General features: G+C 37.4%; 1 protein-coding gene across 1 annotated transcript; it reads right to left on the reverse strand.

The window, feature by feature from the left end:
• Positions 1–1,630: 1,630 nt before the first annotated feature.
• On the reverse strand, positions 1,631–10,113 carry LOC107591041 (WD repeat-containing protein 60-like). The gene is given in 21 exon segments (XM_016280046.1): positions 1,631–1,775; positions 2,115–2,303; positions 2,479–2,702; positions 2,871–3,002; positions 3,095–3,255; positions 3,405–3,456; positions 3,572–3,633; positions 4,101–4,199; positions 4,372–4,446; positions 4,449–4,500; positions 4,624–4,796; positions 5,061–5,190; positions 5,402–5,496; positions 6,338–6,449; positions 6,641–6,766; positions 6,895–6,995; positions 7,500–7,707; positions 8,680–8,754; positions 9,417–9,659; positions 9,847–9,908; positions 10,029–10,113. Coding segments are annotated over 20 exon segments (2,382 nt in total). The 3' UTR covers positions 1,631–1,775; positions 2,115–2,188.
• Positions 10,114–14,821: the final 4,708 nt, after the last annotated feature.

Genomic DNA, 14,821 nt, shown 5'->3' on the forward strand with positions numbered 1-14,821 from the left:
TTTTGTTTGTTCGTGGCGGTTATCTCATTTGTAACTTGTGGCTCTTTGTTATTAAAAACCTGTTTATTCGGATTGACGCTGAAAGAGCCAAAGGTCGTTAACAGAGAGCCGTCTGAATAGAGCCGTTGGCAACAGTTACCATGGAGAAAACGACAGACATTATTGTCCATTCATCTCGTACTGGTCCTCATCAACATCTACAGTCCAAGTTTATGCAAAGCAGTTTTTCCTTTCTCTTATTAATATTAAACGTTGCCATGCAAAAAGATTTTATAGGGTTTCAGGTTTAAACTTACGCGTGCCATGTACCTAGAAATAGTCTATCTCTATTGATATCATGTTTTATGTTGTGACAGTTTCATTTTAGTATTAAAGTTCTATTTTAACTATTTAATTATGTAAAAAATAATAATGATTGAAGTCGAAATAGCGCTGGTTTAATCGCCATGGTAACGACGACAAATAATAATATTTTACAGAAGAGAATGTGTGAAAATGCAGTTGACCTCAAGAGACAGACTAAAGCCTCTTTCAGACTGTCAACCCAAATCCGATTTTGTGCATATCCGATTGGAATCCGATCTAGATGAAAATGGTGTCCAAGTTCGAAAGATGACAACTAGATCCTTAGTGAGAGTGATGGTCCTCCGTGTACAGTATAGTTTGCAGTTTCTAATAGTGAAGAACACCCCTCTACCAACAATACAGGTGTGAGAACGAGAGAAAACAGTTTAAATGTAATAGTCTTTTAATAAAAATATCCATTAATAATTACAGTATGACAGTAGACTTGATAGTGAAGAAATGATAGGGACCCTAAATAAAAAATATACTCCAGTTCAAATGCTACTCAGTGTAAATATTCATATTGTAAAATAATACAAAATGGAAATAATGTCTTTATATCCCTGAGGAACAGAAAGCTCATATTCATGTGCTCCCTTTAGTGTTTGATCGAACCTTACAAAATGCTGCGTACAGCAACAAAACCATCAGGTTCTAGCAAACATCAAAGTTGAGTAACATCATGACTTTGAGAGTTAAAAAAACATACACAAACAAAACCAAATTAATCCCTGCGGCTCGTGACGATACATTGATGTGTAAAGACACGAAACGATCGGTCTGTGCAAGAAACTGAACAGTATTTATATCGTTTTTTTTACCTCTGATGCACTGCAATGTCTGAACTGTCCTGAGCGCGTCCTCGACAGTCGGCACCTGATGAGTCTTTTTCTTCTTCTTGCTTTACGGCGGATCACAGACTTATAAGTGCATTACCACCACCTATTTCTCAAATGAACCATTGACACTCTATCTACAATCTTATTAATTAGGAATGTCAATGTGCCAGCTGTTCAGTTTCTTGCACAGACCGATCGTTTCGTGTCTTTACACATCAATGTATCATCACGAGTTTGGTTTTGTTTGTGTATGTTTTTTTTACTCTCAAAGCAGTGATTCCCATTCACTTCCATTATAAGACTGACAGACTGCAACGGTTTGAGTTAAAAATCTTCGTTTGAGTTCTACTGAAGAAACAATGTCACCTACATCTTGGATGCCCTGGGGGCAAGCAGATAAACATCAAATTTTCATTTTTGGGTGAACTATCCCTTTAATGTAGCATTGGGTACCTGTAACAAGGAAATATAATTCACTAGGTCTGCCCATACTATGCATGACTTTCTCTAATGTCTCTTTTGTGTTTTCCACTGTCATTTGCATATTATGGATTTAACTGGAAATTCATTTGAATCTGGGCTCAGATAGACCTTTGCTTGATTTGGATGAGAATCCATCTCATATCAAAAAAGCATTGTGCAAAAAAGACTGAAGTTTTTCTTTGTCATAGGTGCTCCTTAAAATACTGAATCTCCACCTTGCCGGACTGCTTGGCGTGCGCAATGCCAGAAAATGTGTTCTGTTTGGCTGGCTCACCAAACACTGCCATGGTTATCACCCTGTGAAAAATAGTTCGGAAAGAGAGGATTGTAAAAACAGTTAAGTGCCTGAGGTACATGCCTTACCACAGTAATTACATACAGTATTTGACATATTATCTTACTGTATTGCACTAACTGAACTTTTTTCTCTCGTATTAAAAAAGAGACCTTTGCTTGATTTGGATGAGAATCCATCTCATATCAAAAAAGCATTGTGCAAAAAAGACTGAAGTTTTTCTTTGTCATAGGTGCTCCTTAAAATACTGAATCTCCACCTTGCCGGACTGCTTGGCGTGCGCAATGCCAGAAAATGTGTTCTGTTTGGCTGGCTCACCAAACACTGCCATGGTTATCACCCTGTGAAAAATAGTTCGGAAAGAGAGGATTGTAAAAACAGTTAAGTGCCTGAGGTACATGCCTTACAACAGTAATTACATACAGTATTTGACATATTATCTTACTGTATTGCACTAACTGAACTTTTTTCTCTCGTATTAAAAAATATCTAATATTTGATGTATTAGCTTTTTACCGGTCTTTGTGTATATTCTCAGTGACAGCTGGCACATAATCCTTCACAGTCAGGTCCCAGATGTGAAGATCAGAGGCAGCATCCAGAACACAGAACACAGCTGGCCGTGTCTGAGACCACTGCACTGACAGAATGGAAGCGCCACTGGAACATCCAGACCATTCCATCAACGAATCTTCTCTCAGGACAGAGTGCAATCGGACTGTTCCATCACTGCAGCCAACCTAAAGAAAGGAATTAAAAGGGTGAATATAATGTTCCCATTCTAAATTTCAGCTAGAACCTGTAAAGACTGGGAGAAAAAGAACACTTTCATCACTAATAACAGATATCTATGAACACAGAAATACATAATTACACCTACAGTAAAAAGCAATAGAAGCTGCTCCTACCAAGAACAAGGGATTTTCGGAAGGACTGAAGTCAAGTGCTGTGACATCCACCGGACTACAGCTATCAAACTGTGATCTGTAGAACTTTGGAAGAACTTTTAGGCTGTGCCTAGTACCATGTCTAACCAAACCCTTCAATAATAAAAGAAAATAAAGAAACACTTCAAGAAACATTTTAAGACCAAGATGAAAGACAATTTTCAACAATTTCCTGCAACACCCACCATGTTAGTACCAATGAAGTAATGGTTTGAGTCAGACAGGAGGAACTTTAACTGAAAGCTCACAGGAGGTCCAAATCCCATTATAATATCTTGAGAAGGTTTCTCAGTGGTCTGTAGAGAGGAGCTGTGGTGTAGTTTAACTTTACCACCTGGCCTAAGACCTACCAAGGCAGATGCAGCATTATTAAAATGAGACATGTCTAATTGATGTGCATTTCAGCAAGGATGAGTTCAACTCAATTCACAATTCAGCGTTTTTACTTTTACAGATTGTTCAAAGCAGCTTTACAGAAAAAAAGAAAAATCTTACCTAGGTCTGTTTGAGAACCAGAATAATTTCCTTTGGGCAGCTCAACCACAACCTGTCAGAGACAAAATATACAACTTCATCTAAATAATCTCTTGTTACAAAAACACACAGTACTAAATGAAAGAAGGTTTCTGTGAAATAAAGTTGCTGGTGAAATGCAGACATACCCAGAGAGTTAACACTCCATTTTCATCCAGAGATCCTAATTGGAATGACAGTCCCAGAGACTCTAGAATTTTACACAAGGGAACAAGGAATTTCTTTTGGTGGTTTTCAAAATATACACTACTGTTCAAACTATTGGTGGGTAGTTATTACAAATTTTAAATCTCTTATGTGCAACAGGGTTGCATTTATTTGACATTGTTTTAAAATGTAATTTATTCCTGTGATGGCAGTGTTGACATTTCATTACTCAGTGTCACAGGATCCTTCAGAAATCAGTCTCATATGCTAATCTGTTACTTGATGAAAATAATTCTTCTTATCAATGTTAAAAACGGCTTGTGCTGCTTCTTTAATGAATAAAACTTAAAAATATTTATTCATTAATCTTTTATAAAACTATAAATGTCTTAGTTTTGATCAAATTAATGAAGATTTTATTCAGCAAGAATACATTTTTATTTTTTAACTAATCCCAACATTTGAATTAGTGTTTTTATTTATTGAAACAATTTATTTCAAACACATTACCATCTATGTCTGCAGATAGTGTACTCTTTGAACTTGTATCAGCAGTCGCCAGTACAGGTTCAATGGACACCATGGGACACCCCTCTGAAAGCACAGCATCTGCAATCATACGCAAATCACAGGTCAGTTTAGTTTTAACCTGTGACCTGACTCCAAATATCTATACCTAAATACCTAAAGTGAAGTTAGATAAACAGTTTTGCAAATGCTTGTGTTTTTTCTATTATTTATTTAGATGGCACAGCAGCTGAAGCAGTGAGCACTGACTGACCTGTTGAGAAGGTTGGGTAGCGTAGTGTCCACACCTCCTTGCTAACCACCAAGTTCAAGTGAGTACCAGAATGTTAATCACTTGAAACACTAGTGTAACTTTACCAGGACTGAAACAGCAACACCTCACCTGAGAGGGGTAGACAAATAGGAGAAAAACAATTTAGATTTTTATTGGCTGTTTTGGGAGGGCAGTTAATTTCAGAAACATCAACAATAAATTTTAATGATGCAAGCATGTTCTCCTCCATACCTCAGATTCACGAAGACAAATTTTTTGGGGTCTGGATGGTTCCCAGATGTTCCAAACACAGATGATTGTCTCACAGTCAAGCCGTACAGCACTGCTTTTGAAGGAAGGAGGATGAACAGACAGAAGAGTCTGTCTCTGGACGTGAGAGAACTGCAGCAGACTCACCTGCCGACCTGCAGGTAGATACGCACATATACATGATTGTACATATAGGGTCTGTTCCACCTGTGCCACTCACGTCCTGAAAAGTGAATTCAAAACTTTTCAATTGGCCCCTCTCCATGTAAACAAATGGGACATGAGCCAAACTTAAATTACACTTCAAATACATTTTTCCCAAAGATGATTTCTATCATTTTAGGTAGTTCTTATCACACTCATGTATCCATCACTCAATCGCTGCTATTTATCAGTAAATCTAATTTAGAAAATATTACCATGCAGAAAGGGGAGTTTGGTATTGAGTTGAATGCAGCCTTCACAAAAGGACAGCGCGTCTGTTTGAGAGTGAAGCCTTCTGATTGAATTACTCTCTGCCATATTCTCCTCTATCAGAACAGCCATTACCTGACATACAAATAAATACTTAAATAAATTGTACTTCATCAGACGGTCTATGGACAACTTGATTTAATATGCATTTATTTGTTTATCTATTTCTGAGACAGAACAACACTGACCTTTTTGAGTGTTTTTGCATTTTGGTTGAGATTAATTGTAATGTTTTAATTTTAATATGTTTTTTAAAAAGTCCTATTAACAGGTAGCTATTCTTAACCTGTGCAGCAGAGCGTATAAATGTAGTCAGACGTTGAGAATCAGTAGTTATTCTTGAAGTGGATTTATCTGTAGTGTCTTGAGATGCCTTAGATCCTGGTTACAGTTCAGAGAATGAAACAGAACACAATCCACTGTATTTGTTATTTTTATATTTCCATTTGGTATTCATTACTAATGACAGAGTCAGTGGTTACGTTTACATGCACAATTTTTGGTTCAATCGGAATTAATTCATTCCGACTGATGAATCTGAATGTAGTGTTTACATGACCGCTAAATAAAGTGATCGGGTTGATGTGCGCGTTTATATGTCACAAGCTTCAAATCGGAATTTATTAATTTTTTTACATGTGCATACTGCACAAATATAGAGTTTCTCACTGTTTGCACATAATAACCACTCTCCTACACGGTTAATTTGTTTTTAACAGCAGAATTAATATTTATTAATTTATGGATAAATATACATATAAACCGCTGTGCCGTGGTGCTCATATTTATCACACAGTAAAATGCCCCTCCCCGTGCCCAAAACGGGTTGCCTGTGGATGAGAATCCAAAACAAGGACTGGTGGGAGGTTGTCCTGCTCCAGTTCACAGTTGCCGAGTGAAAGGAGAGTTTTATAATGACAGGACACGCATTTATACAACACTTTATTCAAAAGGAAGAACCGCTCGTTCCGCGCGTCATATGCCATTATGCTATTTCTGCGTCATTGCACATGCGCAGTCCTTTCAGATTCGGGGTTCAATCTGATCGATTGTTTACATGCACTCTCAATCGTATTAGAAAAGGAATAAACCAACCCCTTCAATCCGATCGAAATTTCAAAAGGTGTTTACATGAAGGTTTTTCAGTCCGAATGAGCCGTCAATCCGATTACAAACGGATTATTTGGTTGCATGTAAACGTAGCCAGTGCTGAACACAATACCTCCACATGCTGCATTTGCTTCTGGTGGATGTTGTGTCCATTTGTCTGTCAAATCTACTTTTTCTGTTTGTATATCTCTATCAGCGTTGTCTTCATTGCACTGCACATAAGCCTGGAGACACAATAATCTCATGATAAAAGCCATTTTGATCATGACATAAGGAAAACACACAAATCTAGTTGACAGAGATGATGTGTAAAAGTGAATTTTGGTAGAAATATGCCAAAATGGCCAAATACTTAAAAATATCACCACTGCCGTTTTATAACATGGAAGTACCTACAACTTCCTAGATTTCTAACCTGTTTTGTATTGGCTGTTCCAAAATTCTTGATGTACATGTCATACTCAATGACAGGAGCGAGGTCCAGCAGAGAGAAGGTGATGGAGAAGTCTAAATCAATCAGACGCAGAAGTTCTTCACTGCGCTTCCTTCAAATCAAATAAATAATTTTTTTATTAACTGATTAGTCAACAAATGCAATTCATTTTTTTATTTTAAAAAGTATGTTTACTTCTAATAACTTCTAATTAGATCATTATGAAGATGGAGAACTTGCTTCTGTTTCTTGGCCACTTTCTGGCTGACCTCTCGCTGCTTTGCTTATACAAAATGAATAATTTTGCCACGAGTTCGACTTCTGTTAGAATGCTTTTCTGTGAAAACAAAACAAAAGCAACCCGTAATGCCTCATGGGCATGCAAGTGCAGCTCTTATCTCTTTGAATGGGGAAACCTCAAACTCTCCAAAATTGTTCACCAAGCTTACGATTCAATTTCATATTTGAAATCACCAATGAAATCTGACAACAACTTTCTCATAAATGTTGTTTATTTTGCTCAAATAGCGTTTAAAAAAAAGCTTATTTTTCAGGCTAGACCAGCCAGTGCACATGCATAGTCCTAAGCGCATTCTCAGAACTCTGACTGTTTCTAAAGCAACCGGGACTTCGAACGGCAGCTGCAGTGACGTGCTGACTTTACCGATTAGGGATTGGCTCTTTTGCTCAGAAGGCAGGGCTTTGTTCGATAGAGCGGCAATATTGAGCATTGCATTTTTCCCCATTCAAAACTATACGAGTGACATGTCTTGGGTATTCTATAGTCTTTGTTCATATTCACCAGTAGAATGTGCAAATTAACAAACTTTTGTTTAACTACCTCTCTGGGTGACAGCTGACTCTATGGTTGTGGGCTTTGATCTTGCAGAGTAGATTCTCTTATTTTCCTCATCAATGGCTTCAATCTCTTCTCTTCTCTTGGGACTCAACTCCCTCTTGTCTTCTCTCACTTTTTTGTCATGTTCCTCGTTCTCCTCCTCATTATCATCCTCCTCTTCACCAATATCCTCAAAGTCTTCTTCATAATCCTAAAAGCATCACCAAAAGAACAGCATAATATGGAATGACAATTTTGATGTTTGTCGGTTATATTCAGCTTCAAAATTCACATCAGATATTAGGGAAATATAAACCCTATATGTGACCCTGGACCACAAAACCAGTCATAAGGTGACCGTGATTTCACCAAGTACAACATGTTCCTGGATCAACATCCTTGTTGATCCTGGAACAACATTCCTATCAACCAATCAGAATTGAGGGATAACTTTTCAGGAAATATCTGTTTTAGGCTTACAATCATGGTTAGGTGCTTCTACACCCTTGTTAATCAGCTATCATTTCACACTGTTTTTAGGAATAAATTATGGGTAGGGTTAGGTTTAGGGGTAGGGATTGGGTTAAGTCTATATTTTTGGACAGTTATGTTGATCCAGGATCAACAAAAGATTTGTCTTACTTGGCAAAATCACAGCGGCCCCAGTCATAAGGGTCAATTTTTTGAAATTGAGATTTATACATCACCTGAAAGCTGAATAAATAAGCTTTACATTGGTGTATGATTTGTTAGGATAGGACAATATTAGGCCGAGATACAACTATCTATTGAACTATTGAAAATCTGGAATCCGAGGGTGCAAAAAAATCCAAATATTGAGAAAATCACCTTTAAAGCTGTCCAAATGAAGTTCTTAGCAATGCATATTACTAATCAAAAATTAAGTTTTAATATATTTACAGTAGGAAATACAAAATATCTTTATGGAACATGATCTTTACTTAATATCCTAATGATTTTTGGCATAAAAGAAAAATCTATAATTTTGACCCATACAATGTATTTTTGGCTATTGCTACAAATATACCCCAGCGACTTAAGACTGGTTTTGTGGTCCAGGGTCACATATAAATATACAAAGATATAAGAATTATATAAGTATATTCTATATATTCTCTGTACTAAGTAATGTATGTAATAGAAGCACTAAACTGCTTCCCACCTCAAAATCCTCCTCATAATCATTATGATCATCTTTGCTTGATTGTTTGTCCTCTTCAGTTTCTTCATTCTCCACCTTGAAACACAAAGACAGGCAATCATATTAGCCACAATGTGTGTTTACTCTTTTATTCAAAATTTACAGTAGGGCTAGAAAGCAGAAACACTTAAAAAGTACAGATGAACACATGCAATGAAACAACTTTAAATATTAGTTTCTGAGAGAAATGAGTTCTGAGACTCCAAAGGTAAATGCTTTTGTATAGGATGTCACTGAGGTCGATAGGCTGTTCTTGCTTTTTGCATGTTTATTTTTAACATGCATACTATACCTGCAGAACTTGTAAGGGCTTTGTATTGGTTCAAGTTTGTATTCTACATGATCATTTGCTTTACATTTCAAAACGCATTTACTTTTTTAGCACATTTACTTACATGCTCTGCCATCTTTAAATCAGAGCTGTACGAATCTGTGCTCATAGCTCTGTTCGGTCAGAGAAGAAACGAATAGAGAACGATTCGATTTGGTCTTAAAATTTGCCAGTACTATGCAATTCTGATCAAGTCAGGTTTTGTTTTCAGTCTGTTTGGACATCAATTTGATGCATATGCAGTACACTAGCAATAGTTAAATGAGGTATAAAAAAAGCAGAGCTAACATTAGATTTATAAACTCACAAACCTAAAAAAAGTAAATGGATGTCATGAATCTCATACATTATTTGATCATGTTTATACCTCTTTGTCTCTATTTATCCTTTCATTCAGGTCATGGCCTGATGAATCCTTATGTTTCCACTCTCTGTCACTCCTCTTGGAGTCTGAAGCCTCCTTGTGCCTTTTTTCACGCCGTCTATCTCTCTCTTCCCTCTCCCTGGCCTTTTCCCTATCCCTGTCTTTGATGCCGTGGAAATAATCGTTTGACTCTTTCCACTCCTGGTGATGCTGTTCCACTTCTCGAGAGTGACTTGTGTTTGCCACCTATCGAAAGCAACAACTTTAACAAAAAACTGTTCCAGTTATCAGTTCCAATGTAGCTCATTCAAGTCAGTCGACTAGCCACAATGTTTAAACATTCCTCCATAATATCAGTACAGTCAGAATTACATTATTATTATATTATCAGTTTAATATCTTGCTAATAAATAGCAACAATCTTATGGCTTACATGGCTTTCTTTATCCCTTCTTCTCTTCTGTCTTCTGAAACAAGAGATTATATAAATGTTCTCTAGGAATAAACACTAATAATCATACCTTTTTCTTTGTGTCCAGTGTTCTTTATCACTGCGTCTCTCTCTCCTTTCTCCGTCCCTCTGTTTTTCCTCATATTCATGTCGATTCTGTTCACTTTCTCTTGCTCTGTGTTTTTCTCTCCTCTCTCTCTCGTTCATTGTCTCTCTCCCTTTCTTCTTTTTCACCTTCTCTTCTCCCATCTTTCCTTCTATCGGTTTCACTTTTTTGCTCCGTCTCTCTCTGATCTCCTTCTATCTCTATCTTTTTCCCTGTTTGTACCTCTGTCCCCCTGATTGTACACATCTATGTCCCTGTCTTTATATCTGTCCTTTTCTCTATCCCTCCGTCTTTCACTGTTTTCCTTCTCACCTCGATTATGTCTTTTTTCTTCTTCATCTCCATCTCTATGCCTGTTCTCTCTCTCTCGTTCTCTCTTTATAACTATCCTCCCTGATGTCTTCCTTCTTGATATCCTGCTGGTTTCTATCCCTGCCTGGGTCTCTGTGTTTACTCCTCTCTTGTGTGCTTTCTCTCTCTCTCTCTCAGTTTTTCTTTCTCTCTCCTTGCATCTTGATCAGGGTCTCTTTGTCAGCGATCCAGAGATTCTCCGTCCCTGTATTTCCTGTGCTCCTCTTCTTGTTTGGATCTTTTTTTGCTCTCCTTCAACAATGACATTTTATGGGTTGTGCTTCTAAACCTTGTCTTTTCTTACACACAAACAAACTGCAGATTACCTGAATGTGCACTTTTAAGTCATCAGACCTCCAAGTATCTTCTTTTGTTATTTTCTTATGAGAGGACGGGGGAAATTGACAGCAAATGTGTTACAACTGTAGAGAATGAAGCTCATGACTCTATTACCTAACATAACTAACTAAATACTGCTTGCTTACAAGTTGATTCTTTACATACCAATTGTTCATGTAATGAAGTGACAGTTTGCTATTGAAATAAAGAGATTTAACTAAAGTATGTAACATAAACAGTTTTATTTGGCTATCGATGAGTGGCTAATCGTGCTGTTTAGCTGTAACATTTTCGGGGGGGGGGGCAATCGCTACACAACAGCTGCTCCAAACGAAATAAGCTTTGCTTTACCTTCACATGGTACATCACTTAAGTTATCTTCTTCTTACTTCTCCTTTTCAATCCAACAATCACAAGTTTATGTTGACAGCTTTCACCGCCATACCGCTATACGGCTAAAGCGCACGCGCGGTTTAATACTACTATGGTAACCTGCCAAGCTTTGGTAACAACAGACTATTAAATCAAGCAAAGAGCAATCGCTCGACACAAATGTTACTATGGCAACACTGTCGAATTTAGATAATAATCGAAAAAGATGAGTTTAACAATGTGACATATAACACACAATAAAATATGATAGTGCTTGCTTTGTACTATACAGATGCCTATATCTGCAATAACTGCCTACTTGTTAAGATAAATTAGTATATGTTGATGTATATATTATTTTTTAAGTCGTCCCCTTGATCTATCATTAGTAGGATGTTTCCAAAAAAGATTATGGAGTTCCGTTTGTGCCAAAAAGTGTTGACCTTTGTCTATTGCTGAATTCGGAACCATAGATAGAAAGATAGATCTTTTGTTTTTGTTGCAATTTTAATCCCGTCTGAATCAGCCACATCTGTGTTTTTGTCACACAACCTCTGTAATAATTCCAGGGCATATTACAGAGGATATTGCCTACTGTTTTTCAGTAAACTCTGATCCTCTGAGAAAACCAATCACATCCAAATGCGAATGTCTGTGATTGCTGACAATATTTTTTTCACAACACGTTTCCTTATGTGTTTTATCCAAAAAGCTCTTACTACTGCACGCATTTTTGATATGTTTACCTCCCGGCAAAGAAAAAAAGAAGAAGAAGAAGAAAAGCCAGATTACGTAAATTGTTAAGACTGGCTACTGTAATATCAGCGTCAGGTAAGATTACTCACCTTAATTTCTGTGCTCAATTAGATAATGTTCATACATTTACGAAAATTAAACATGGTTTTACTACAAATAAATAAAAAATAAATTAGTTAAACTAAAGTAACCACAAATTAACCATGGTTTTGCTATACTAGCCATAGCTTAACCATGGCATTTGTAGTAAACCTCTGGTTATACTAATGATAATCAGTATAAATCAGACAAAACAAGTACAGATGTACAAATCAGACCCTCCCACCTCTGTAATAAACATGGAGATGTTAGTCCCGTCCAAATTGGTACATGAAAATCACAGATGTGACAAAAATCGAAACTCAAACATAATTTAGAAAACTAGCTATGTCCGAATAGGGCTTGTACAGGTGTCAAACTCAGTTCCTGGAGGGCCACAGCCCTGCAGAGTTTAGTTCCAACCCTGCTCCAACACACCTTGTAGATTTCAAATAAGCCTAAATGACTTTATTAGCTGGATCAGCTGTTTAATTACGGTTGAATCTAAACTGTGCAGGGCTGTGGCCCTCCAGGAACTGAATTTGACAACCCTGATCTTAGTGTACTCAAATGTGATATTTTGGGACACCATGAATATTAACTAAAATGTGCTTTTAACATACTTTCTCTGTATTAAAACATTTATTTAGTTACCACTTTTAGTAGGCTACTGAAAGAACCCATCTTTCAAACACTAGTGGGTTCAAGTATACAGTAATACAAGTGGTAATAAAATGTTTTAATACAGCAGTTAAAAGCATTAAAAATTTCCTCAGCAACCAGCACGGATCAGCTCCAGGCATGACGAAGCAGATAGTGTCCTCTTTTGGAAGGCCAAACAAAGTAGTTTCACTTTCAGAATGAAAAACTTCACATACGGAGCGTGAGCGGCGGCCAGTAGGCTAGAGTGAGCGGCGGACAGCGGATTCGATGAAAGAGCGACCGGCGGGCTTGCGGCAACCACATGTGACGACCCCGGGCTGGACTCCGAGACAAAAACATTAAAACCCATTAAATGAGGCATTTGTTGCATCCTGTGGGGACATAATTACGGATTATAATGATTTATACTGTCTTTTTAGCTGCGCTGTGTAAACATAAAACCATGTCTGCATTTGTGATCGTAGAAATGACAAACAACAAGTGCTACTCTACACTGCTCAAAACTCGCATTTGAATCGTCAGTGGCAAATCCTTTAAATATGAAAAACGTACTTACAGTCTGTGAGTCAGAACAGCCGGCATTGTAGTCTACTATACCATGATTAGGAAACAGACCTCCATAAAAAGCACTGGACACATCTAAATATTTGGGTTGAACTGTTCTGGAACAGTGCTGTAAATACAACTGATTTCTAGTTGTGTCCTCTTTTGGAAGGCCAAACTAAGTAGTTTCACTTTCAGAATGAAAAACTTCACATACGGAGTGTGAGCGGCAGCCAGTAGGCTAGAGTGAGCGGCGGACAGCGGATTCGATGAAAGAGCGACCGGCGGGCTTGCGGCAACCACATGTGACGACCCCGGGCTGGACTCCGGATATCGTCCTCTTTTGGAAGACCAAACAAAGTAGTTTCGCTTTCACAACGAAACAGCGTCTTCACGACATGGCGGCAGCAACAATACTACAGCCAGAATAAAAGTTACGCCTTCTTTCTTTGCGTGAACATTTGGGCGGCGTTATGCAAATCTTCCCACATCCTGACATAGACATGTGGGAGCGTGTTAGAATGAGCCGTTTTGGGTAGGCGTGGTTGACTCTTAACTTATATAAAGTTAAGACTTTTATCTCTTTGGATTTGAGACGTTAGTCTTTGCAACTTAACATATCTTCTTTATGCACCAAGAGCTTGTAACACTTCAAAGAGAAAGGAAAAATCGCATCATATGACCCCTTTAAAAGCACATCTAGTTCATATTCATGATGTCCCAAAATAGCAAAGTTAAGTAGCCTACACCTATTTTAAGATTATCTTAAGAAGTATTAAATAATAATTTTTAGTAGCTATATTAAGTCCAAAATTAGTGCGTGAAAATAGTACAAAAACACTTTACATTATGGAAGTGCACAGTTTTTCACTGCGGTCAAGCCAGCCGCGTTTTAAACTGGTATGCGCGCGTATTACCATGATTACGGTAATGGCAGGAACACAGAGAACGCGCTTTCAGAGAGCTTTTCATTTAGACGCCCAGATGTGAGATATAATACAACAAGATGACATTTCTCGATTTCTTTTTTGTACTTCTGCTTTAATATGTGTGTTATTTATTGGTGTTTTGACGGTTGTGTGTTACTGAATTTTTGTCGACCTTTCAAATCATAGCAGGATTCCTAGAAAAAGAGAAATGGGAAATTATTCGATTTAGAGGCCTATAAAGACCCCATTTCTAATAAGTAGAAAAAAACAATGGTCAGCTCCTATAAGGGATGTCCCATATTATATGCACCTCATATAAAAACTTTTTTTATTTTACTGCAGCATTTTTGAGATATGAGACCATATGGCGCTTTAGAGGGCTATAAAGACCCCATTTCTAATAAGAACAATGAATGAATGGTCAGTTCTTATACGGGACGTCCCATACTATATGCACACCTCATATCAAACCATTTTACTGCAGCATTTTTGAGATATGGGACCATATGGCACTTTAGAGGGTTATAAAGACCCCATTTCCAATAAGTAGAAAAAAACAATAGTCAGTTCCTATAAGGCACATTCCATATTATATGCACACCTCATATAAAACCATTTTACTGCAGCATTTTTGAGATATGGGACTATATGGTGCTTTAGAGGGCTATAAAGACCCCATTTCTAATAAGTAGAATAAATTAATCATCAGTTCTTATACGGGATGCCCCATACTATATGCACACCTCATAGGAAACCATTTTACTGCAGCGTTTTTGAGATATGGGACCATGTGGCACTTTAGAGGGCTATAAAGACCCCA

The sequence above is a fragment of the Sinocyclocheilus grahami genome, unplaced genomic scaffold (genome assembly GCF_001515645.1).
Source record: "Sinocyclocheilus grahami isolate Dianchi unplaced genomic scaffold, SAMN03320097.WGS_v1.1 scaffold136.1, whole genome shotgun sequence".
NCBI classification, from domain to species: domain Eukaryota; kingdom Metazoa; phylum Chordata; class Actinopteri; order Cypriniformes; family Cyprinidae; genus Sinocyclocheilus; species Sinocyclocheilus grahami.